Source organism: Ipomoea nil, unplaced genomic scaffold (genome assembly GCF_001879475.1).
Source record: "Ipomoea nil cultivar Tokyo-kokei standard unplaced genomic scaffold, Asagao_1.1 scaffold0681, whole genome shotgun sequence".
NCBI lineage: Eukaryota > Viridiplantae > Streptophyta > Magnoliopsida > Solanales > Convolvulaceae > Ipomoea > Ipomoea nil.
Window position 1 is genome coordinate 616,845 of NW_017617109.1, and position 26,530 is coordinate 643,374.

Consider the following 26,530-nt stretch of genomic DNA (forward strand, 5'->3'; position numbering starts at 1 on the left):
TTATGGAAAATGACTTCCCCTTTTTTTGGGGGGAAGTCATTTTCCACTCTTTCTTCTCTTCAACAGCCAGAGACGTCAAGCCTCCATCAACACCAAAAAGAGAAGCTGCACCGCCGGAGACTAATACCATCGCCGTCGATCTGCTCGTCGTTGCTGCCACACAGACTACTTCGCCGGAAAAAAGGAGAAGACATTGGACTGCTCGCCGGATCCGTTGTTGCACTGCCGGAGATGCTTTCTATACGGCGAGCGAGAGAGATGCCACTGTTGCTTGCCGCTGCAAATAGTACGCCGGAGACGGAGGACTCGCCGGAGAGGAAGACAGATGAAGAAACCCAAGTCCAGAAACAGGGAGACAAAGGTTCGATGGTTGTTGCTTCGCCGCCGGATCTGCTATTCACCACCGCGAGATCTGATTTGTATCTACACTTGAAATCAATTTGCGAAAGAGATGGTTTATGGGAAGAGATAATCTGTAGAGAGATGCAGTCTGGACAATTGTTAAAAATTATGCTTATAATTATTGAAATGAATATTTTAGAGACTAACATCACCGCCGGCCGCCGAATTTGGATTACTTATTATTAGTGTTTAACGAATATTTATTGGGTTGCAATGAATATTATAATATTTATTGGAAAGAAATGAATATTATTTTCTTTTGGATTTTTGTCATTTTCCTGCTCATTTTCTGGAAAATGAACCAAACACACAAAGACAATTTTCTGCTGTGCAACCAAATACCGGAAAGAAAAATGTTTTCTGGAAAATGACTCATTTTCCAGAAGTCATTTTCCAGAAGTCATTTTCCTGCTTTCCAAACGGACCCTAAATGACCTATAAAAACATACACATATTTCATAATATAATTAGAGTAAATACCCAAAATAGTCCCTCGACTATAGCTAAATTCACAAATTGATCATCGACTTTCAATTTCAACCAATTAAGTCCTTAACTTTGCAATTTTAACACAATTTGGTCCCCTGTCTATTTGACCGTTTGTTGACTGTGATTTTTGAGGATATATATGTAATTTCATGGTCCATCGTCGGATTTTTAAGGTTCCGGTTGCATTTCCAGACCGCACTGTTACATTTGAATCCACTGCCGAAAGCAATCTACCAAATCCGGTTGCCTTTCTTCATCCTCCCTTTGGATTCAATGTAGTTGAGTTCGTACCAGAGCGAAGAAGACGACGTGTTTCCGAACCGGTGCAACGTCATCCTGGAGGCCTCCACGTGCTCCGACGAGAGCTGGAGGTTCTTCTAGAGATCGTCGATCACGGTCAACAAATAGTCAAATAGATGGAGAACCAAATCGTGTCAAAATTGTAAAGTTAAGGACTTAATTGATTAAAATTGAAAGTCAAGGACCAATTTGTGAATTTAGCTATAGTCGAGGAACCATTTTAGGTATTTACTCATATAATTATAATAATAAAAAAATAAATAAAAAAATAAAAAGAATAACCACCTACTTTACCCACATCGGTGGGTAAAGTGGGTGTGGAGCCTTGAGGCTCCTATAAAAAGAAAGCCTCAAGGCTCCACTTAAATAAACTTGCCTATCCAATTGGGGAATCGGATGGGCAAGTCATGAGTATTCCGATCGAAGAAAGAAGGAAGGAGGCTAGTCCCCGAAAATGCCTTTGGAAGTTGGGGTGGTCATGAGTATCTTTGGGCTCCTTTAAATGAGCCCTCTCGGGTAAGTGTCTCCCGTGCGGGTGATTAATGTGCGTGAGTGTGTAATGCTTAATGTTAATGTTTAATGTGCGTGAGTCTTGTGTATAAGGTGTGTGAGTTTTGTGCTTAATGTGCGTGAGTGTGTATTTAATTGAGTTGGTGTTGAAACTTTAAAGTGCATGAGTTTTGTACTTAATGTGCGTGAGTGTGTACTTAATGTGAGTTGTTGTTAAAACTTAAGGTACGTGTGCTTTTGTGCTTAAGGTGCGTGAGGGTTGCGCTTAAGATGTGTGACTTTTGTGCTTAAGGTGCGTGAATTTGTGTTCTGAATGTATTTTGTTTGTGTATTTAATGTACGTATGTTATGTACTTAAAGTGCGCCAGTGTAATAATGCTTAATGTGAGTCCACCCGCACAACCGCACGGGAAGCACCACCCGCACCTGATCCCTTCCCTATTATTATATAAGAGGCGTGTTAAAATATGGCTCAAATTAACCAGCCACTCACCATGCAACGTGTTCCCATTGTCCACATATTGCTCCCATGTACTGCAAGTCTCCTTTTTTGGTTCCACACATTTACCGCATTTCTTGCTTCTTTTAATTTAGAGTATAAATAGCAGTATTGCTTTGTAGTTAATCACTCATTCTTACATCAATTAATTGAATTCATTTATTTCCTCTTTATTGTCTTCTCACGTATACACATAGTATACATATATATATATATATATATATATATATATATATATATATATATTCTCTTTTGTATGCTCATTTGAGATTATTAATATATATATATATATATATATATATATATATATATATATATATTTATTCATTTGTTATTTTAGAATTTCTTCATTTTATATTTTCCTTATTCCTATTATTTAACTTCTATAATTCTCAATTTTCGATTCTTCGCTTCCGCATTATTCCGCTATATTCCTAACAAGTGGTATCAGAGCGGTTTAATTGAGAATTATTTTCAAAGATGTCAACTGTTACCAAGTTCGATATCGAAAAGTTCGACGGGAAAATTAGCTTTTCTATCTGGAAGGTTCAGATGGAAGCCGTTCTAACCCAGAACGGTTTGAAGAAAGCGCTAGCTGGGAAGAAGAAGAAACCTGCTACAATGACAGATGTAGGTTGGGAAGATCTGGATGACAAAGCACGTTCAACCATTCTTTTGTGCCTGTCTAAAGAGGTTCTACGTGAGGTATTAAGTGAGACGACTGCGTCAGATTTATGGTCCAAGCTGGATGCGCTTTACATGGCCAAAACTCTGGCGAATACGCTACGCCTGAAGGAGCGTCTGTACACAATCCGTATGACGGAAGGTACTTCTATTAAGTCTCACTTAGATGAATTCAATTCTATTTTATTGGACTTGGAAAATATTGATGTCATAATTGACGATGAGGATCGTGCTGTTTTATTGCTTGTTTCTCTCCCTAAATCATACAAGCATTTCAAAGAAATTATGCTGTATGGTAATAGTAGTGATACCCTTACTTTCGAGAATGTTAAGTCAAACCTATTGTCCAAAGAAAAGTTTGACTTTGACATTAAGTCTGAGGACAAAGGTGAAGGCTTGACTGTAAGGGGTCATTCACTTGAAACAGAGAGTAGCAATAAAAAATCTAGATCCAAGTCCAACAAATCCTGTAAGTATTGCAAGAAGCATGGTCATGATGTGACTGAATGCTTCAAGTTGAAAAACAAGCAAGAGAGAGAAAAGAAGTCCGCTGAAGCTAGTGTTGTTGAAAGTGATTCAGAAGGCGATGTTTTGTTATCTGTTAGCTCCGGTGAAAAACGGAGTGAAACCGAGTGGATTTTGGACTCTGGTTGTACATTCCACATGTGTCCCCACAAAGATTGGTTCATTTCTCTGGAACCGGTTGATGGTGGAGTTGTCTTGCTGGGTAATGATACCCAATGCAAGGTTAGTGGAATTGGAAGTGTTCAGATTAAAACTCATGATAATGTTATCAGGACTCTTATCAATGTTCGGTATATTCCTGATTTGAAACGCAATCTGATATCCTTGGGCACCTTGGAATCTTTGGGGTGCAAGTACATAGCTGAAGGTGGAGTTCTGAAGGTCATAAAAGGCTCTCTTATTCTCTTGAAAGCTTCTCGTTCCGGAAGCTTGTACATCTTGCAAGGCAGTACTGTGACAGGTTCAGTAGCGGTATCCTCATCGATGTCTGATGCGGATCTCACTCAACTATGGCATATGCGTCTGGGGCATATGAGTGAGAAAGGCATGCATCTCCTGAGCAAGAAAGGTCTCCTTGGTGGTTCAGGTACGGGTAAATTACAATTTTGTGAGCATTGTATTTTTGGGAAACAAAAGAGGGTTAGTTTCTCTACTGCTACACACCGTATAAAAGATGTATTAGAATACATACATTCTGATTTATGGGGACCAACTAAATTCCAGTCTATGGGAGGCTGTAGATATTTTATGTCTATTATTGATGACTTTTCTCGTAAAGTCTGGGTCTATTTCCTGAAACATAAAAATCAGGCATTGTCTATTTTCAAGACGTGGAAAATACTTGTTGAGACTCAGACAGGGAAAAGGTCAAGAAGCTCAGGACAGACAATGGCTTGGAATTCTGTGAGTCAGATTTCAATGACTTCTGTGCAGCAAATGGAATCGCCAGGCACAAGACCTTGCCTGGTAAACCCCAGCAAAATGGTGTTGCCGAACGTCTAAACAGGACATTATTGGAAAGAGCTCGTTGTATGCTCTCTAATGCTGGGTTATGGAAACGGCGTGATTTTTGGGCCGAGGCCGTTTCTACTGCTTGCTATTTGGTGAATAGATCTCCACATTCATCCCTTGACTTCAATATTCCAGAGGAAATTTGGTCAGGTAATCCTGTTGACTACTCTATCTTAAGAGTGTTTGGATGTCCTGCTTATGCTCATTCCAGTACGGGTAAATTAAACCCGAGAGCTGTCAAATGCATTTTCCTTGGTTATGCCTCTGAGTCAAAAGGGTATCGTCTATGGTCTCCTGATTCTCAGAAAATCATTCTGAGTCGAGATATCACTTTTGACGAAAATGCACTACTTTCTTCTGGAAAAGATTCCAGTACAGGTGAGACGCAGAGTACTGATGATAAGGTGGAGTTTGAGTTCAGGCCTATTGATAGTGTTACTACTGCTGATGGTAATACTAAAGATGATGCATCTACTAGCACAACACCTCTCGTCGAGCCACAACGAGAGTATTCCATTGCTATGGATCGGCCTAGGAGGACAATCAAGAAACCTGTTAGGTACGCTAGTGACGATGAAACCAATATGGTTGCTTATGCTCTTTCAGTCGCATAGGAAGTTGATGGTGATCCATCCTGCTATTCTGAAGCTTTTCCTATTGCTAAGTTCAAGCCATGCTTGAGTTTAGTCGGCTGTTCCAGTTGTTAAATCTACAATGAATTTGATCCAAGGTGGAGATTGTTAAAATATGGCTCAAATTAACCAGCCACTCACCATGCAACGTGTTCCCATTGTCCACATATTGCTCCCATGTACTGCAAGTCTCCTTTTTTGGTTCCACACATTTACCGCATTTCTTGCTTCTTTTAGAGTATAAATAGCAGTATTGCTTTGTAGTTAATCACTCATTCTTACATCAATTAATTGAATTCATTTATTTCCTCTTAATTGTCTTCTCACGTATACACATAGTATACATATATATATATATATATATATATATATATATATATATATTCTCTTTTGTATGCTCATTTGAGATTATTAATATATATATACATATATATATATATATATATATATATATATTCATTTGTTATTTTAGAATTTCTTCATTTTATATTTTCTCTATTCCTATTATTTAACTTCTATAATTCTTAATTTTCGATTCTTCACTTCCGCATTATTCCGCTATATTCCTAACAAGGCGTCTTGGAGAAAGAAAGATTTTTTTTTTTTTTAAATGCCATGTTAAAACGCTGCAATTTGTAGTGTGTAGAAATTTGATGGTTTAGAGCAAATCTGATGCAATTTGTAGTGTGTAGAAATTTAGTGGGTCAACCAATAATCAAATAAGCTTTTTATTTGACAAAATTATCCTTATTGTATTTTTGTTAAACAAAATTATCCCGTTATAATTCCCTTATTATTTAATAACTATCACTATTACCATACACTTGATTTTATATTTTTTTTTCTATTCTTTAATATCATTTTATCATCTAATAATTAATTTATTATAGGTTAGAGTTAATTCCATTATTGAATCCAGCTACTAACCTCTTCCGGAACTTCAATAGTGGAAGGAGTCATCTGGAATGGAACACTTGGTGCATGTGGCAATTCAGAAAGTTGTTCGAGCAGCATATTCCTGCAGCCAAAATACTCGTTAAATAAAAAATTAATTATAAGGAATGTATTTAGAAATGAACTTGACACTGACAAAAAATAAAGTATTTGCATACAGCACTATTTGAGGTCAAACAAGTATAATATCAAGTCCAACACAATGGTGGTTTTCTGTTCATGGATGTTAAAATAACCTCACAAAGGAAATCATACCCAACAGTTTCAGACTACATAAGAGGGATCATCATACCAAAGTAACTTCCTCCAATATCCATTTTATATAATACAAATTCCATTTTGTGATGATCCAGATACTTGGTACACCATAAAAGGGTGGGAAATGCATTTAAACAATCAAACTTAACCATTCACAAGTCATCACTACAAGACAAATACACAATATAAACCAGAACAGAACAGATAATTTGACTGTTCTTTTTTCTTTCCCTGAAAAATAGGGAACAGTAAATTAGACAAACCAGTTACTATTAACATGATCATTAGAATAGTAGAATTTGTCCAGTATGCTCAAACCAACATCAGCATAAATCCTATATCATGTCATTGCAATACCCTCCATCCATCCTTCATTAACTTGTGCAGTCAACACATTAATGAACTTATTTGTATTTTTCAATTAAGTTGTGCCAAATACCAAAGAGAGAGAGAGAGAGAGAGAGAGAGGGGGATGCTTTCAAAGCTGTTTAAGAGGCAAAGAGCCTCCCCTTTTGAGAGGTTCCAGCTAGGCCAAACAAGCACATAATACTATAATAGGAAGAACTAGATAGACGGAAGAAGTGATATTTTATCTCATCCATCACTTAAGGAGACAAACTTGTAACCACAAGGTCACGAGTTTGAATCCCAACCCTCTTAGTTTGAGCCGGTCAACTATGGACAACCTAGGCTGGTTTACCTCCTTGTGGTCCTTTTCCAGCTAGGGTCACAAGGCGGGGTTTACCCCACCCTCGGGTAGTGGCTGCGGGTTTCCCTCGTCACCCCAAAAAGATAAAGAGAAGCCTGATGCATATGTAACCAAAATATGAGAAGTCTGGTGCATGAATACAAACCTGATCTTCTCCAAATCCCGTGGTGAGTTCTGATTCTCCATGGGATGTGGTTCAACATGAAGTGTATAATCAGGACCAAAATATTCATAGTACTCGTTATAAGGCAATTTATTATCAGGTTCAACCCCCACTGCTACTGCTGTCTGCAACATAGAAAGAGGTCAACCTTAGAGCACATAACTGTACAGTATTAAACCAATAAATACAAAGAGAGATCACAAAAAAACACACAAAGGTGGGAGAGGCAAAACCTCATAGCACCAGCACCGGGCAACATTTCGAATTGTATACCCTCCACCACCCAAGACCATTAAAGGAACGTTAAAAGATCTGAGAAAACGGAGACAATCAGCATGGCCTTTGACGGACAAGTTGAAGCACCCCAACCTGTCTCCAGCCAAAGAATCTGCTCCACACTGAAGAACAACAGCATCTGGTTGATAAACCTCCATGACTTTTTGGATGATTGGACGGAATAAACTACGAAAACTTTCATCATCCATTCCATCATTCAATGGGACATTGAGGGCATAGTATTTCCCCAAACCTACACCAATGTCTTTGACGTGGCCGGTACCAGGAAAGAAGTCCCCAAATTTATGGAAAGATGCAGTCATTACCCTGTCAGTGGTGAAAAATGCCTCCTCAACGCCATCCCCATGATGAATATCAATATCCACATATAGCACACGCTGTGCAGTAGCATTACACAAATCAGAGGCAAAATTGTTCATGATAAGCTAAAAGCTCACACAAAAAGAAAGCAATCAAGAATGCAAATATATGCAGTTACATGAGTATGAAACTATAAGCATGTATTTTATGTGTCAATATAAAATCCAATGATGGGTAGTGTGTGGGACTCAAATATATAACTATCTAAGACCTTTTGAATATTGAATCATATATTCTACCTCAACTAAAAACTCAATGGGGAAAAAAGAGAAGAAAACAAATGCCTTGGGTTTTAAAGGTCATACTCAGATAACAGCACTGCTGCCTGCTAACCACAACTTTCTTCATGACAACAAGAACAACTAATCATCATCTAGAATTTTTCTTCTAAATGTTATCTGTCAGTAGAATTTTAACTGTTTTTTTTTTTTTTTCAAAACATCATTGTTTGGTCCTACTATTATTGTGGCATGATCATTTTTTTTTTTTTTTTTAATCTCTATCAACAAAATTCTTTTAAGATGATGTTAAATACATGAGCATTTTGGTCTATTTATTTTTTTTATATCAACTAGAAGGGGAAAACCCATTAAATACAGGAGAGTTTAACGGCTTACATTACAAATATTACACCAAGCCGGTATGCCGGCATGCCGGCGTTGTCGTCGTCTAGCATGCCTAATATATGGATAGACGGGTGGATTTTCTAACACATGCAACCCTTTGGGAGACTCCCTGGCTAGCTTAGCTAATGCCAGTTTTGTTCACGGGAAATGTCTGAAATTTGCCATATTTCGAAACTTCGCAATTCTTTTTTGCACGACTCAAGAATATTATGAGCGACGTTGGTTGGTGGGTTGTTGCTCTCCATATATTTGGCTAACATACTGGAGTCACTTTCAAATATTGCCCTTTTGAAACCCATACTCGCTGCTAGTTGAATACCCTTCAGTAGTACCCAGGATTCTGCTTCTAGTGGAGAGCAGTTACCAATACTGTAGAAGAATCCTTGCTTCCAATTACCACCGCAGTCTCTTATGACTCCACCGTAGTTGGCTTTGTTAGACGATTGATTGACCGAACCATCGACGTTGATCTTAACGAAATCTTCTTGTGGTTTAGCCCAGAAAAGTTGCTTCCACCGCCATCGACGTTAATTTAATTTTTCATATAAAATGGTTCAACTGTACATTTTTTATTTGATGGTTCTAATTGCATGGACAGTAAAAATTTGGTAGTCTATTTGATACTTTTTTCTTATATAAATTTGGACTAGTGTAAATTTGATTTTTTTTTTTAAGTTTGAAATATGAAATAAATTTTTAGTTTTCGATAATTTATATAACTGAGTAACCTGATAATTGGTTATTCGAGTGGTTACAATATCCATTTCAATCGGCTATAAAAGTAAAAATATCTAATTAATTTTTGGTCGGTTATGTAATCGACTTACTGTTTGCTCATTCCTATTCATAACAAGATTAAATTCATACTATATAGAGCACATGTTTTAATTTGGTATCAAAGTCAAACTAAAGGTCATGGGTTCGAATTTCAGCATGCTTCAATTTATATAGCCCTAAAAATGTTTTTTCTTTCTTTCTTTCTATAGATTGTGTCATATGGGCTTTATAATTTTGTCTTATGAAATTGGTTGTACCTTGTAATCAATATTTTAGTAATTTTTTTTTTATTTTATTTTTTATAAAGGAACCCTGGGCGTATGGGCACATGACAGGCAAATTATGCCCTGGACCCGTGTCCATAATGAATTGTGGACACGGGCCCAAAACGACGTCGTTTTTCAACAAAAAAAAAAAAAAAAACGCGTTATTTAGTTAAAAATAAAAAAAAAAAAAATTACGCGCGTTTTGCTGTTAACGGCGTTAATTTTTTTTTTTTTTTTATTATGAATGTACAGTTATGCCGTTATAAATGTACAGTTATACCGTTATGAATGTACAGTTATGCAATTATGAAATTATGAACACAGAGCTCTAACATTATGAACTTACAATTATGAACATATAGTGATAAAATTATGACCATGGAGTTATGAATGTATAGTTATAGAGTTATGAATCTATAGTTATGGAGTTATGAATCTACAGTTATGAGATTATGAATCTACAGTTATGGAATTATGAATGTACAGTTATTGATCGAATTATGAACAAAGAGCTCTGACGTTATGAACTTACAATTATGAACATATAGTGATAAAATTATGAACATAGAGCTCTAAAATTGTGAATTGAACATAGAGCTTCGAAAATTATGAATGTACAGTTATGGAGTTATGAATGTACAGTTATGAGGTTATGAATGTACAGTTATAGAGTTTTGAACGTACAGTTATGGAGTTATGAATGTACAGTTATTAACATATAGTAATAAAATTATGAACATATACTCCTATAACGAAGCGATCTGAAAAAAAAAAAAAAAGAAAAAAAAAAAGAGGGTAACAGTACCTACATGCTGGACACGGGTCCAACGCATAACGAATGCACATGACATTGTCATGCCGAAATCCCCAATTCACCCTTACACTCAGAACTCAGAGCCCCTCAAACACACCCCGTCAGCGTCGATAGCTTGGAAATCATTAACACGATTGAGTGTAATTTTTTTATGAGATATAAAAATAAAACACTTTTGAAAAACGTGAATAAATAGGAAAAGAGAATTTATGGAATGTATGTTTGATGAATAAAAAATTGACTCCCGGAATACATGTTAGCTTTTTTAAGAAAAATTAGTTAAAGGTAAAAGGCTATGATATTATACGTTTATGTGCATCGTATGTAGCAATAATGAAAAAAAGGTAATAGTATATGTATACTTACTATTAACCTCATTCATTCGGTAATCATTTATAAAGCATAATAGTTAGTTAATTAGTATTTAATAATTATTACTAACAATTTAGAAAGCTAAATGTAATTAACAATTATTTATAATTAGTATTTAATAATAATGAAAAATAATTTAAATTATTAGGAATCATAAAAGTAATGAAATTAGTAATAATTAGATAATGACTACAATTCTTTAGTACTTAGATAAGATTAGTAATTATTCTTTAGTTGTAATATAATAAGACAGAAATAATTTATGACTACTTTAGTAATAATAATAAACAATTTATAATCAAATTATTTATAAAATAATATTACTTATTACGTAAAAATTTAAGGAATAAATATATAATAATAATTTGCTTGCAAATAAAAGAAAGTGATAAATTGTTGTGTTCATATTTATGATTCATTTAACAAGTTAAGTTCACCATACATGTTGTCATGAATGTAATATTTTACCCGCATGGGTAGCTCAACTGGTCATAGAGGTGAAACTTTGGAAGAATGACCAGGGATCGAGTTTCACCAGCGACAGTGTAGGAGCAACCCACCGGTCTAGCCTCTATGGTTCATGTTCAGTTGGAAGAATGAATGTAATATTCTCAATCGACCATCATGGATATGGTTCATGTTCAGTTGGAAGAATGAATGTAATATTCTCAATCGACCATCATGGATATGGTTCATGTTCAGTTGGAAGAATGAATGTAATATTCTCAATCGACCATCATGGATAAATATTCTAAACATTATATATTGCTATTTCCTCGCACAATTGCGTGAATAATGTTGCATCAAAGTAGAGCTCTAGTTTTTTTTTTTTTTTTTTTTTTTTTCTTTTCAACAATTAGCTGTTAAAGTGTTATTGAAGACGTCGGAGGTGTTGATAAATGTACACAAGAAAGCATGCTAGAGAAATGTAAGAAGAAGTTCGTAAATAAAAATATCGTTTTGAATGAAGTTGAATGTATACGTTAATGTATATTGTTTCTTACTGCTGAAGGTTGAGAGAATCAATATACCACGAACGATGTCGTCTTTGTAGTATATTAAATGAAAAGGATGGTGGGATATCGGACATCTCCCAGTTATTTGGTCTAAAATATAACAAAAAAAAATTAATATATGTAGTGGGTGAGGTTCCTGTGTGAACAGTGCTTCTCGTGTGGACGGTGCGGATTGCACCATTAGGTTGGCATAAATGCACCATTAAGTGTCTAAAAATACACCATTATGTGTGGTGCATTTTTTTTTGGTGTGTGGTGCATTTTGTGGAATTTCATTCTGGTGTATTTTCGAACACTATGTGGTGTATTTATGCATACCTAATGGTGCAATCCGCAGGAAGCTATGTTCTCATTTGAACCAAAATTTATATCTAGTTAAGTGTATAATCTATAGTTCATGGATTATAAGTGTAATATTACCTTGTTCATAATGGCGAGATGTTATGTATTCTCCATAACGATTAGACTCTAGTTTTATCTCACTAGGTGGCTCTGTTGTAGCCATAGTAGAAAAAAATTTCAAAAGTGAAGAAAACAACATGTCTAAAAAGTATAATGTCTCCAGGATATAAAGCATTCTCTATCATGAATTCGGTGTTTCCCGTAGTGAAGTAAATTTTCTCAATGGTAACTTCCTACCGAGCGATCATGGTGCAAAATAGCGATATAAAAGACTCAAGACCGTAATTTGGTAAGCAGGTACTCTTTCAAAATAACGATTTTTTTTTTCATTTAAATTAGTATTTGCCTCGTGCGATGCACGGAATGAATTTGTTGTAATATATTAAGAGTATTTTGATCGATATATAATTATCTAAATTAGAACATCAAATATTATATAGTGCAATGGAATCGGTTTGGATCATTTATGTGTTTTTATGTTATCATAGCTTGAATTTGTGCAAATAATTGTTCAAATTAATAGCTAATGTGTAGATGTACGCATTCAGTGCTGTAACTTTGGAGATTTTATTTATCATTGTTCAATATTGTTATAAATTAGGCAAATGTGTTCGTTCTCTAGCAACTCAGTTATAAGAATGAATTGATATTCTAATTCATTTGTATGAAAATATATATTTTTTGTCTAGATATATAGTAATTTTGCCATTTAAAAAAACATAATATCACCGATTGTATTTACACATTATATTATTGAAACCTCTTTGTAAACAACATTGGTAGTAGCAACACAATTTTGTCCATCTTCATTTAGAGCTAACACCTTCAGTCCATCAGGATGGGTGACACGGTGAAAATATATAATGGTAGAATATCAGTCAATTAGTGATCTTTTTATATTTTCAGTCAATTAGTAATATCAGATTCATTTTCAGCCAATTATTCTTTTCTATTTTCAGTCAATTAGTCCATTAGAATATTAGATGCAGTGATATTTTTACCTAATTTTCGTTTCATTTTTAATTGATGATATAGAGTATTTTTATTGAAATATTTTCATTCTATTTTTAATTAACTTTACTATTGTTTAAAATATGCATTTAGTATTGATGATGTAGAATATTATTATTGAAATACTTCCGTCCAATTTTTAATTTTCGTTCCATTTTTAATTAAAATGCAATGATCACAATTTTTTTTTTTTATTTTAGTCAATTATGGATCATTTTTTATTTGCAGTCAATTATTAATATTCATTTTCTTTTATATTTTTTATCCATTAGTAATATCAGATTCATTTTCAGTAAATTATTCTTTTTTATTTTCATTCAATTAGTCAATTAGAATATCCGATGCAGTGATATTTTTACCTAATTTCCATTCTATTTTTAATTGATGATGTAGAATATTTTTATTGAAATATTTCTGTTCCATTTTAATTTCCGTTTCATTTTTAATTTATATTTACTATTGTTTAAAATATGCATTTACTATTGATGGTGTAAAATATTATTATTTGAAATATTTTCTTTCCGTTTTTAATTTACCTTTACTAGATGATGTAGAATATTATTATTATTTAAATATGTTTGTTCAATTATTAATTTTCATTTCATTTTTAATTTCCGTTCCATTGTTTAAAATTATGAAAGATTTATGATATAATTGCGGTTTGATTTATTATACTGTCTAATATTATTGTGAAAATTAAAATGCAATGATCTGATTATTTTATTTTTCATTTTAGTTAATTATGGATCATTTTTTATTTTCAATCAATTATTAATATTCATTTCCTTTTCCAATTAACCTAATTTCCGTTTCTTTTTTTTTTCATTTTTAATTTTCAGTCAATTATTAATATTTATTTCTTTTTTCAATTTACCTAATTTTTGTTCCATTTTTAATTGATGATGATGTAGAGTATTATTGTGAAATATTTATGTTCCTTTTTTAATTTACCTTTACTATTTACTATTGTTTGAGTGGAAAATCAAGTAAATAGGATTTTGTTTTTAATTATAGTATAGATTTGTAATATGCATATGGATGCTAGTGAAATGAAACTATTATTCTTTTCCCTAGAATTTTTGTCTTTACTCTCTACTAGTAAGTGTCCCGTGCGATGCACGGACTATTATTAATTTAACAAATGAGCAAATTATATTTTTGGTCCTATGACTATAGGAGGCATGTTAATTTCGTTTCATGACTTTTAAAACTAACAATTTAGTCCTTTAACTATGTTTTTTTTAGCAGATTTGGTCATTCCGGCCAAATCACCGGTAGAAATTGGTCGGAAAAACTTAAACCTTTTTAAATTTTTTTTCATGAGGGCAAAATAGTCTTTTTACATAAGCTGTTTCTTCTTCTTCGCGTTCATGAGCTACGGCTAACAGTTTCTTCTACTTCCAAGAAAGAACAGCTCCAAGAATCGAAGCCCCAGGTTCAGAAGCATGGTATGATTTTTATCCTCAGCTTTTTCTTCATGTTGCGCATTTCTTGATTCATCTTCCCCAGATCGCACGGTATAAAGCTCTATTAAGAGATCTAAACTCCCAGAAATATTCTTCTCCCTACTCTAGCCACAATCATCCTCCCAATTCCAGCCACGACCAAAACATAATTGTAGTATTGGTTGTGGTCCAGTGGATGATGGTTTAATTTATTTATAGTATTGAAGTAGGTGTAGATGTTCATGTAAATATTGATTCTGAATTTTAAATTTATCTCCAATCAATTAACCTGAGACGTGCTTAGACTAATCTTCTGGCCAGATGTTGCACAGAACCGCACCATACACTGCTTGATCACCGTTACCTGCTCCAAATTTTCTTCCGAGAACATGACCATGTCATCAGCGAAGCATAAATGTGATAAAACAGGCCCAGCTTGCGAGAGACGAACCCCTTTCCACCCGCCCTCGTCCACTTCTAATGAGATACTCTGGCTTAGGCATTCCATACATAGGATGAAAAGGGCGGGCGACATTGCATCACCTTGAAGAATGCCCCTACCTGGGCAGAATTGTGGCAAACGCACACCGTTCCACACAATAGACACAGCTGCCATTTGCACACACTCCATAATAATGCGCGTCCAATCCTTGTTAAAACCTGCATTAAAAAGAGTATCATTAATAAAATTCCAAGAAAGGCAGTCATTCGCCTTTTCTAAATCAATTTTAATTGCCATCAGCCCCATTTTCCCTTTTTTAACGCACATGGAATGCATCACTTCTTGATACACTATTACGTTGTCAGTAATCTGTTTCCCTGGGATAAACGAGCTTTGGAACAGGCCAACAATTTTGGGTAAAATGAGTTTGAGTCGGTTTGCTATAATTAAAGAATATAAGAAAAGATATGGTAGATGCATGTGCATGGTAAAAGTAATGGAAAAGATAACGGAAGTTATAACGGTAAGGGTATTTTTGTCCAAAAAATTGTATAGTACAGCTCTAAAAGCACAATGTACAAAATGGTTAGCATTAAAAACATGGACATAAATGAGGGATGTAACTTTGATTGAGACTTATTATGTTTTTAGATTTATGATGATTATGATTCGGGAATATTTTTTCCTAATCATTTTGCTTTAATATATACTAATAGTAATAATAATTATATATATATATATATATATATATATATATATATATATATATATAGATAGAGAGAGAGAGAGAGAGAGAGAGAGAGAGAGAGAGAGATAGAGATAGAGATAGAGATATAGAGAAGATAAGAGAAGAGATAGAGATATAATATATAATGTGTAATATATAATATATATGCAATATTTTATAAATTAATGATATAGACATGTTATGTTAATGTTCATTTGATTTGTAATTAAAATTACATGAATTTATAAAGTAATGTGAATACAATAAATGCTTTCACACTTTGGAGGGAAAAATTTTTCCCTAATCATTTGCTTTAATATGTATAGAGATAGAGATGTTTAATTACCATAGTAAGATTAAAGTGTTAAATATAGGTTTGTAATATTGACGTAATATATGTTAAATACAGGTTGACAAACTTATGCTAATATGATACCCGTGCGATGCACAAGACAAAAATTTATGAACATTTTAGTTATGTTGTTGTAATATATGTTTAAGATAATATTATTATTTATGTGCATTGTGTTATTAGACTAATAAAGTTAAGTTTACTATCTATCATTATAATAAAGCACTAAGTTTCTGCTTAACAAATTCTCCCGCTCAATTAAAACGACGTCACTTTATGTCCACAAAAAAAAAACTCTACACTAAATGGTGCTAAACAAAGCTTAACGCGTGCACTTTAATTTTGCCGGCTACTTTTTGATAATACCAAGTAAAATAAAGCAATTTAAATAGACTTCTAATAATTACACACTTCTAAAGAGAGTGTTCATATTAAACACTGCTTCGAAAACATACTTCTCAAATCTAAAATAAATAAATATAAATAGACTCATACTAAAGAGACTCAATGATGTAATGTCTGATCACCATGCTCTTGGAAACTGAAAGGTCTCCATGACCATTCATGCTTCCAAGATAACATCATAGATTTTGAAATCCAGTTTTACATTGTATATAAGCCTCTGTCGATGGAGACATCCACTCCCAACTTCACCCTATCTTCAGTTCGAATCACTTGTCAATTAGAAAAAAAAAAAAAAACCAAAATATCTGCAAAGAAACCATGCCAATGTATGTTGCTGTAAAAGATATTGGCCCCCTAGATAGGGAGAAAGCAATAAGAGTAAGGTGTGTTAGATGTTACGAAATAGCTGAAAACAGAGGCTCTACAGAGATTAAGAGTCGAGAAACCATCAGTACCAATTTCTGCAACAACAAAAAATTAGAATAGAATGTAAAAATTATAAGGAAATAACAAATTGTAAAAAAAATTAGAATAGACTGTGTTACCTTGTTCAAATCTCTCCAATTCCTCTAGATTTTCCTCAATTGATAAGGGGGTATTTGGTAGCCTAAGCCAATCCTGAGTACAGACCAAAGCTTCCACAATTTTAGGAGTTAATGAACTCCTAAAAGGATCCAAAATCCTCCCAGATGTACTGAAGGCAGATTCTGAGGCAACAGTAGATATTGGTATAGCTAAAACATCCCTAGCTATCTTAGAAAGGATAGGAAACCTTTCAGCATTCAACTTCCACCATCTAAGTATGTCAAAAGAAGTTTCCTCTTCAACTATTGCCTCAGCAAGGTAAATTTCTAACTCTGTTTTTTTCATTCCCCCACTCTCCAATCTTTGTTTCTTAATCTGTGACTTTAACAAATGTTGGGGCCTCCCAACTGTAGACTGTGAAAAATCAATAGGAGTACTGACAGAACCAGTAGTGGAAGAAGCAGGAGTAGAGGCAGCATAATCATTAAACAACTCTTTCAAGGCTGCAATCACTTTCTCATAGTAGGGTTTACCTTTTACCTCACCATACATGTGATTCATCTGTGTTGCCATGTACTCTAACTTGTCTTTGGGGTCTAGAATGTTTGCAAAGAATATCATCAAGTTCATTTTATCTATATCCCCCCAATATTTCTCAAATTTAGCCTTCATATTTTCTCCCATCAGTTTCACAGACCCTCCAGCTTCCACCATTCCATTCAAGATGCAGTATAAATCAGAAAATTCAAAAAAGAAAGTGTTAGAAGTGACATATAAAGAACCAGAAATTCTTATTGTCATTTCATAAAAACATTTCAAGATCTCCACCAAACTCTTCACAGACTCCCAATCAAGAAAATTAGGAACAGAATCAGACAAATTTGATTTGAAGGAACTATCACTTTCTTCAAGTGACTCAAACACTTTCTCATATGTAATTGCAGATTGAAACATAAGATATGTAGAGTTCCATCTGGTTGGAACATCTAGACATAAAGAAGATTTCTGTTCAATCCCATTCCACTCAGCCAAGTCCCTAAATTTCTTAAGTCTAGCAGGTGAACTCCTCACATATCTTACAGCCTCCCTTACCCTCTTCACAGAAGCATCACATTGTTTCAGGCCATCTTGGACAACAAGGTTCAGAATATGGGCAATACATCTCATGTGAATATACTTGCCCTTCACAGTAGATGTTCCGCAAGACATCAATTTCTTTTTTAAAAAACCTATAGCAATGTCATTAGATGAAGCATTGTCTACTGTTATTCTATACACATTCCTAATCCCCCAATCAAGCAAACAGGTTTCAAGGACTTTTGCAACAGACTCACCCTTACGTGATGTAATAGGGACAAATGAGATAATCTTCTTATGAAGCTTCTACTCTTCATCTATAAAATGGCCAGTCACTACCATGTAGTTAATTCTCTTAATAGAAGTCCAAGTGTCAGTTGTAATACTGACTCTTTGAGTGTTCCCCCTAAAAACACATTTCAACTTCAATCTTTCCTCTTCATAAATCAGATTGATGTCCCTACTAATTGTCCATCTAGATGGAATCTTAAACCTAGGACAAACCACCAGAATGAACTTCCTAAACCCTGGACCCTCCACAAATCTAAAAGACAGTTCATCTATTATAATCATTTCAACCAAGGCCCTCCTAATAGCTTCCTGGTTAAAGACCCAAGTTCCTAACTCACCAACAGTAGGAGGAGATGCATCAGAATTTGTAATAGCTTGAAAGGTTAACAGTGATTGTCTAGTGTCTTTAGAGTGGGGTTTTTCAGACAGCTAAACATGTGGTTTCTCAAGGAGGTAGTACCATGCTTTTTAGCTTGACATTGATAAATTTTGGCACAATATATACACTTGCCTTTGATAGTAACATCATTATTATCCTTAATTTTTTCATAATGATCCCACACTGGTGATTTGGACTCAACAATCTTCCTCTTCTTCTCAGGAACTGCAGTAGTAGGTTGCACATTCTGTTGATTATTTGTGTCAACAGTTTGGGCTTCCACCACTGTAGACCCATCAATTGAAGATTTAGAAGGTTGACTTCCAGACTCTATGATATTTTCCATCTAAGTAAATGGAATACTATCAGTATAGTGGTCACCACAAAGTGGGAAACATATTGAACAAAATCAGATAGTCACAGACAACTAAGAGAAGTAGAGAAATCCAGAATCAGAAGACAGACACTTCATAACTTCATCATTTTTCTAAATTTCATAATTGGGACTTTAAGGAATTAACTATTAAGGGTCATACATCCATAAACTTATAACTTATAAGTTATAAACATAGTAACATACAGGCATACAGGGATACAATCACAGTATCATATTAATCACACAAAGTGACAAAGAAATCCAGAAATCAAGAACCTGAAAGCCTGAAGTGTACATTCATCATTTTACTGGATTTCACAGTTGGTAGTTACAATTGGGGCTTCCACCATTTTCACCAACACAGGCAACATCCAACAACCAACAGGGGTTAGGGACTTAGGGGCTTCCACAAACAATACAGACAAATCATACAATCACAACTAAGTGATTCTAAAAAGTCACAGTCCATAGAATCATAGAAACCCTAATCAAAGTATCAAAAATTCACAAATAAGGGACAAGTGACACGCAACCTGGAACTTCTCAACAGATTGACATTGTCACAGTCCACATAATCATAGAAACCCTAATCAAAGGATCAAAAATTCACAAATAAGGGACAAGTGACATGCAATCCAGAACTTCTCAACAGATTCACATTGTCACAGTCATCAGAATCATAGAATCACAACTAACAACAACGTATCACAATATATAACAGTATAATCTAAGTATGTCTAAGATTAGGGTTTAGAGATTACTTCGTTTCTCCAAATCAAACCCCCGAGAACAAAGGGCTTCAAATCCGTGAGACCGTGACAGCAATCTACAATCCACCACACCGACCACCAGTCGTCCAGAATAGGGCTTCCACCGAACAATATTAGCTAGCTTCCACCGGAGACTCACACTCTCAGTCTCTAACTGAGCAAGTCTACAACTCTAGAAGAAACTCAGAGAGAAAGAGAGAACTTAGAGTCTCACAGAGTCAGAGAACTGGAGAGTGGAGAAGAAAGAAGTAAGAACTAACTAGGGTTTCAGATTTCAGAGAAGAAAGACGAGACTCACGAGAGAACGAGACTAGAGAGTTCTCAGAAGTCAGAAGAAAGACGAGGAAGCTGCACAAATGACTAGGGTTTCCTTCTAACGGAACATATATACACCGCTTACACGACGTTGTATACCTTAGGGTATACGAAGTCTTACCCTAATTCGGGTTGTCGGACGGGTTCGGGGGGATTTTAAAACCCCCAACCCGCCTCGTTCTAACCGGCTTTGTGGATTGTTCTCGGTTCGGGTATCCTTGTTCGGGTTTGGATTCCCTCAAAGGGCGTATATTCGGGTTCGGGTTGGTCGGGTTTTTCGGGTGGGTCGGTTTTTGCACAGCCCTAACTACAGTAGCTGATCTATTGAAAAAGAAGCAGGTTGAACTCTATAGCTCTAAAAACCATGAATACAGTCCACAAAACTGATTATAGATTAAATAAGATAGATTATATACGACAAAGTAACCAAGTAATTTCAAAAAAATTGTAGAATGGGGAATTCTATGTACCTGTTGAAATGTGGCCATTGAAGGTTCTTTTGGATGGATGTACATCTCTTGCATGTCACCAGGATGTAACAGAAAGCTTTATGAACAAGCAGGTGATCTGATTTGTACAAACTGTGATAAGAAATATAAAGAAGGAATGGTCAGGTATCGGGTCAAAGTGTTCTGAATTAGTTGGTATCCCAGCACACAGTTTGTACACAAAGTATAATAAGGTAAAGTTACATTACTTTTAAATTTAACACATACATATAAAGTCTTTTTGTATTTGTCTTTTTTAAAAGTATGCTATTTTCTGTATGTTAGGTTTCTGACATTCCAAAAGAATTGGAATCATTTGTTGGTATGAGAATGATATTTAAGATATCATTAAAAATGGAGTTTATGAAGGGAGCTAATTCAGCCTACACTGTTATGAGAGTTCTAAGGGATGAAACCTTAGTCTCAGCATATTGTTCTAAACTGATTGAAGACCAAGACAAGGATTTGATATAAAAAATGATAGATGAGGACGAGGAGGAAGAGGAGGAATCAGATCATGTTGTTATTGTTACTAAAGTCAAATCAATTTTTACATTTTTAATCCTATGTTTGACATGTTTTAGACTAAACTTTATTTTAATATACAGGAAGCTTCAAATAGAGAAAATGAGGTCAACAGACAACAGTCCATTAAATATACAACAGTCTCAAAGGCTAGACAATGAACCTGAAGAGTCTAATGGTGTGAAGCCATTGCTTATGGACCAATTCTCCTCCTCTAGCAAGAAGGGAAAAACTGTGGCTGTGAAACAAGAAAAACTTTAAGGCTGTGTTTGGAAACCCGGTAAATGATTTCTGGAAATCATTTTCCGGGTTTTTGATGTTTGGGAGAGCATGGAAAATGGAAGTCAACTGAAAATGACTTCTGGTCAAGGGGGAAAATGGTTATGTTTTCTGAAAAACAACTTCCCCCTTTTTGGGGCAAAAGTCATTTTCCGGAGCCACACACAAGACACAACCCTCGGTCTTCATTGTCTCCTCTCCCAAATCTTCTTCATTTTCTTTCTACAATCAACAACAAAAATGGTCGAATCAGATGGGAGATTGCACAACCCATTCTTCCGCCATGGCAGCTGCTATCATCGTTTTTCATCAGAAAATTACAAAGGAGCGGGTGAGGTTGTGTGATTACCGTCTGTGGCGATTTCCGTCGTAAATGTGTTCTGGGCAACAATTGATTTTGGTCCTCAGCGGTGTCGGCAACGAGTTATTCCAGTGGCGGCGAATAATCCTTGTTCAGCGTGCGGCAGAACTTCTTCCGTTCTCTGCTTTGGTGCAGCGAATTTCCTAGGAGGAGGAGAAATTCATTCGGCGGTGGCTGTGGTGTTTCCTGACTCTTCTAAGCAGCAACACTCACAAAGCTTTCTTTGACTTTTATTTTATTACTGTATTTAGTTTAAGCATTCTTAATTAATAAATCATTAGTTTCTTGATTAGGAGTTGGTTATGACTTTTTGATGTGTTGATAAATGTTTAATTTTATAATTCTACTCATTTTCCAAAAAATAAACCAAACACACCAATACAGTTTTCCAGAATGCAACCAAACACCGGAAATGAAAATGTTTTCTGGAAAATGACCCATTTTCCAGAAGTCATTTTCCTGCTTTCCAAACGGACCCAAAGATCTGGGAGACTACAGACTATTACCACATTAGTGTGGTTTTTTATCTTTTTAAACTGATCACTAGCCCTGCTCAATTTGACTGTGTTTGTGTTGAACAATTTCATTTTGTTTGAATCTATGATTAGACTCTTTTCCTTTGTTATTTACCTATTATTTTTTATAAACATTCATAAATATCTGTTTATTAGTTTCTATTGTTAGATATATGAAAATGTATGCAGGACAAGAAGGAAGCAAACACAATCACACTCAGTTAAGGAAGCAAACACAATCAAGCAGTGTGCCACACAATGGTTTTCAATTCTTAAATTATAGCCATCTGCTAAATGTCTATCCAAGTACTAAATCTGTATTTTAAATTAGACTCTATCTAATGTAATAAAACTCATTATTTACACTGTATACAGACTGCTATTTTACTTTAAAACTCACACAGTTTAAATATCATCATTAGCAAAGTACCAAAAAAGAGTAACCTCTGACAATAGTAAAACATTAAACTTCACATATAACATTTAATCAATCAAACACACCAATGTTGTAATTAAAAAAAAAAAACTAAAATTTAAAGTAATAAAATATACATTCACTTTCTGGATTTAAGTTGTGTGTTTTAAGTACAAAATTAAAACAAAAATAATACTTTTATCAGAGTATATGTATAGTCCTACATTCTAGACCTTTAAATCAACATTACTTAAATTTAAAAATTAACTTGGTCAAGTTAAAATGTAATTAAATTTTATGAAATACTGAAACATTAATATTGCACAGATAACATTTAATCAAGCAAACACAGCCAATGATTTAATTAAAAAAAAGTTACATATAAAATAAAGTGAACATTCACTTTCTGTGTTTAAGTGATGTGTTTTAAGGACAAAATTCTAACCAAAATAATAGATTGATCAGAATATAAGTAGATAGTCATATATTCTACGTCTTTAAATTAACATAACTTAAAAATTAAAATTGATTATATCAATTGAAAATATATTTACAATTTATGTGTTGAATTTGATACCTAACTAAATTAAACCATAATTTGCCACAAAGACAAATAAAAACTATAAACATTCTTACAGATTGTACAGATTCTTAACAATGTGTATATAGTGTTAGATTCTAGACCTTTTAAAAAACATTACTTACATAGTCCAAGAAAAAAAAAACATAAATTGACTTGGTAAATTCAGACCTAACTCTAATAATAGATTACAATTTCTGAAGTCAAATTCAGACCTAACTCTAATAAAGCATAAACATAGAAATCAAAACAAATAGAAGTAAAATTATTTTACATAAGGTATATACTGATAAATTATAGACCTTTAAATAAACATTAATTACAGAGTCAAAAATCGGAAATCAAAATAAATTGATTTGGTAAATGTAATTGAAATTTTTGGGACTATTGTTGATGACATTACAAAACGAAAAAATAAACACTTGAATAATATCATTGTATTTTTGGGATCAGAAACATCATTTCATCCCTTGCCATTACATAATATATAATCTAATCTAAAATTAAACTTAGAAAGCTAAGAACCGTCCCACCATATGTGCCTCTTGAAAACATGTAACAAAATCTCAGATAAAATGATGTTTAATTAGAAAGCTAGTGGTGGGAATAGTATTTAATTAGAAAACATGTAACAAAATCTCAGATAAACCGATGCACAAATACATCGGGATTACATCTCAAAAACGTAACTGACACATTTCAGAAAAACAAAACTAAAAAAAAAGAAGGCCATTAATCGAAAGTCTAAAGCTGAAGCAAAACATAAATGGGGAACACACAGCCAATTTATCCACAGCTTATTACTTAATGTGGCACAATGTATTAAATAACTCAAAATCTGCCTACACAATTAGAACATAATCATGTATTCAACTGCTATTTCACTGATTAAATAGTGGCATCAGAAATAACGATTCATTATTTGCCAAAGGCTAAAAAACACTGTTAGTAACCAATGTAAAAAGAAGAATATAAAAAAGATAAGGGGGAACATGTCTATTCAATTACAGGAAAAGTAATTGGCATTGTTGTTTTTCCAAAAAAAACTGAAGAGTCATAATCATTGTAGGCCATGTCAAAACATTAATGACAAACACACAATAAAGCATTTAATTGGTAGAAACTATGCATAATACAACTACAATCACAAATCACAATTGGAACATACAAAAAACATATCAAATGAGAAAAATAAATTCTTCTACAATAATAGGGAGCAAAAGGAAGCAGATAATGGACAACAAAGGTATTGTCTACACTATAAAAACTTTTATTTAAAGCTTACCTCACTGCACGTACTTCACTGCATACATTATGTTCTGCTTACCTAATCGGATGCTTGCTAAATGTCACATTTCCTGATATAGATAGACTCCAGATACCCGATCTTTGGTATGTAAACATATTTCGAACTCCAACCTGTTTAGTAATTAAAAAAAAAAAAAAAAACAGATTTTAGGGTCATATAAAGAATTGTGGAAGTAGTGATAACTAAGAACATAGAGAAGACGAACCATACGATGAATATAATTTAAACCATCCAAAACGCAGTCATATACAACTGTATCTCTTTCTATTAATTTTAGAGGACTAAAAAACTCACATCAAATACGAAATTAATAAATCCTAATATTTACACGGACTAGATTAATAAACTCACAAAAAATGCAAAAAAAAATTCAAATTACAGTCAAATCTAACAAATAAAGTAGGTTATTATACATGGATTTCGAAATCTCAAAACAAAATACATGAATTTCAAACAAATTAAGAAAACCCTAGAAAACGGCTAATGAAATTATTACCTTAGTTTTCACTGATTTGCAGATGATGGTTGATCCACTCAGATTTCTCCTTGATGAGAACTAGCTACATCTAAAAAAAAAAAAGAAGACGAAACATAGCAAAGGAATGAACGTAGATCGAGAGTTGTATATTAGGGTTCTATGTTTCCAGATCTGGAAACCTTACTAATTAAGAATCGTTCTAATCGCGATTTCGACAACGAAAGCAAACCAACTTAGATTATTATATAATCTAAAGAAGAATGAGGAGGACGATAACGCTAGTATGAGTGGAAGGTAGACAGAGAGTAGACTTAGAGAGCAGTAGACAGAGAATAGACTTAGAGAACAATAGACAGAGAGAGATAGCAGATCAGAAATGTCGAGAACATTTCGTTCTCGACATTTCTTATCTCTCTCTTGGGTCGGGTTTGGGCTAAATTCTGGACCATAGTTTGGGCTAAACATATATAGGAATTTTAATATTTTAGTTTTATATGAATTGGGGTTGTTTGCAACCTAACCTGCAAAAATAATTCAAATCTTTTAAAAAGATTGGCTAATGCATTCAAATGGTGAATTTCATGTTGAATTATTGTGTGCATCATGATCCACACAATTGTGTGGACCGTGAATATCAAATACATTTTAAATTACTAATAAATGTACATTATTTACATTCAGGGTTTAAATATGTTACCCTTTCAACATTGCATTTTTATTTATGTTACACGGTATTGTGTGGACCATTGTTAATGTAATCACGATTTTAATTCATCTATCATTTCTGACAATTTTTTTTTTGTGCGCAGAAAATGTAGAGAACCACAATACCATTCTAAAATAGAATACTAATAATACACAAATGGAATACACACCACAACCATACTCTAATTCAAATGATAGACCAAAAAGTGCTCTTACAACAGGTAAACCATTTAATGTTACCAAATTCAAATTTAGTAAAATGTCATTTCCTTTTATTAACAGGTTATAACATATTACAAAAATGTTATGTCTTTTCAGTTAATAAAGAATCTTTAAATATACAAATTAGTACATAAAGCATGGAATATACGACAAGCAACAGTAAATCAAGGCATTTTGTGTTAGGAAGACGAAAGTCATTTTCTTCCAGTGTAACAAGCGATATACTTAATGGTTAGTTTTTAGTAATTGGGGAATTACTTAATTGTTTTTATTCCAGTTACAAATTTGAAACAGTAGTCATTAAAAATGTTACATATGTTATATAAAAGGTACCTACTGTTAAGGATATGTGTGACTGACATTTTATCTCTTTATATTTGTGGTAGTTATGTTCCTGTAGAATAGGTGTGTTGAACAAGTTGTTACAACCTCCTACTATTCTCCCTCTCTTGTACACTATTTATAGCTCATT

At 33.9% G+C, this 26,530-nt stretch overlaps 1 protein-coding gene across 5 annotated transcripts; it reads right to left on the reverse strand.

Moving 5' to 3' along the window:
* Positions 1-16,398: 16,398 nt before the first annotated feature.
* Positions 16,399-25,469, reverse strand: LOC109175066 (zinc finger BED domain-containing protein RICESLEEPER 2-like). Of its 5 annotated transcripts, none has more exons than XM_019324327.1 (6): positions 25,150-25,469; positions 24,672-24,763; positions 20,652-20,762; positions 19,858-20,038; positions 16,994-17,677; positions 16,403-16,909 (listed from the first exon to the last, which is right to left on the reverse strand). In XM_019324327.1, the coding sequence occupies exons 3-6, from the start codon at positions 20,703-20,705 to the stop codon at positions 16,803-16,805; spliced, it is 1,026 nt and encodes a 341-aa protein (XP_019179872.1). In that variant the 5' UTR covers positions 20,706-20,762; positions 24,672-24,763; positions 25,150-25,469; the 3' UTR covers positions 16,403-16,802. The 5 variants fall into 5 exon arrangements, with proteins under 5 accessions (XP_019179870.1, XP_019179872.1, XP_019179871.1 ...); XM_019324326.1 differs by having other exon boundaries at positions 24,630-24,763; XM_019324328.1 differs by lacking the exons at positions 24,672-24,763; positions 25,150-25,469 and adding an exon at positions 21,823-22,127.
* Positions 25,470-26,530: the final 1,061 nt, after the last annotated feature.

Excerpts from the sequence above, each read along its gene's own strand:
- LOC109175066 (XM_019324325.1), bottom strand. The coding sequence starts at position 18,182 with ATGTCTTGCGGAACATCTACTGTGAAGGGCAAGTATATTCACATGAGA. Across the intron at positions 16,910-16,993 it reads ATTGGAGAGATTTGAACAAG|AAATTGGTACTGATGGTTTC; the intron begins GTAACACAGTCT and ends TTGTTGTTGCAG.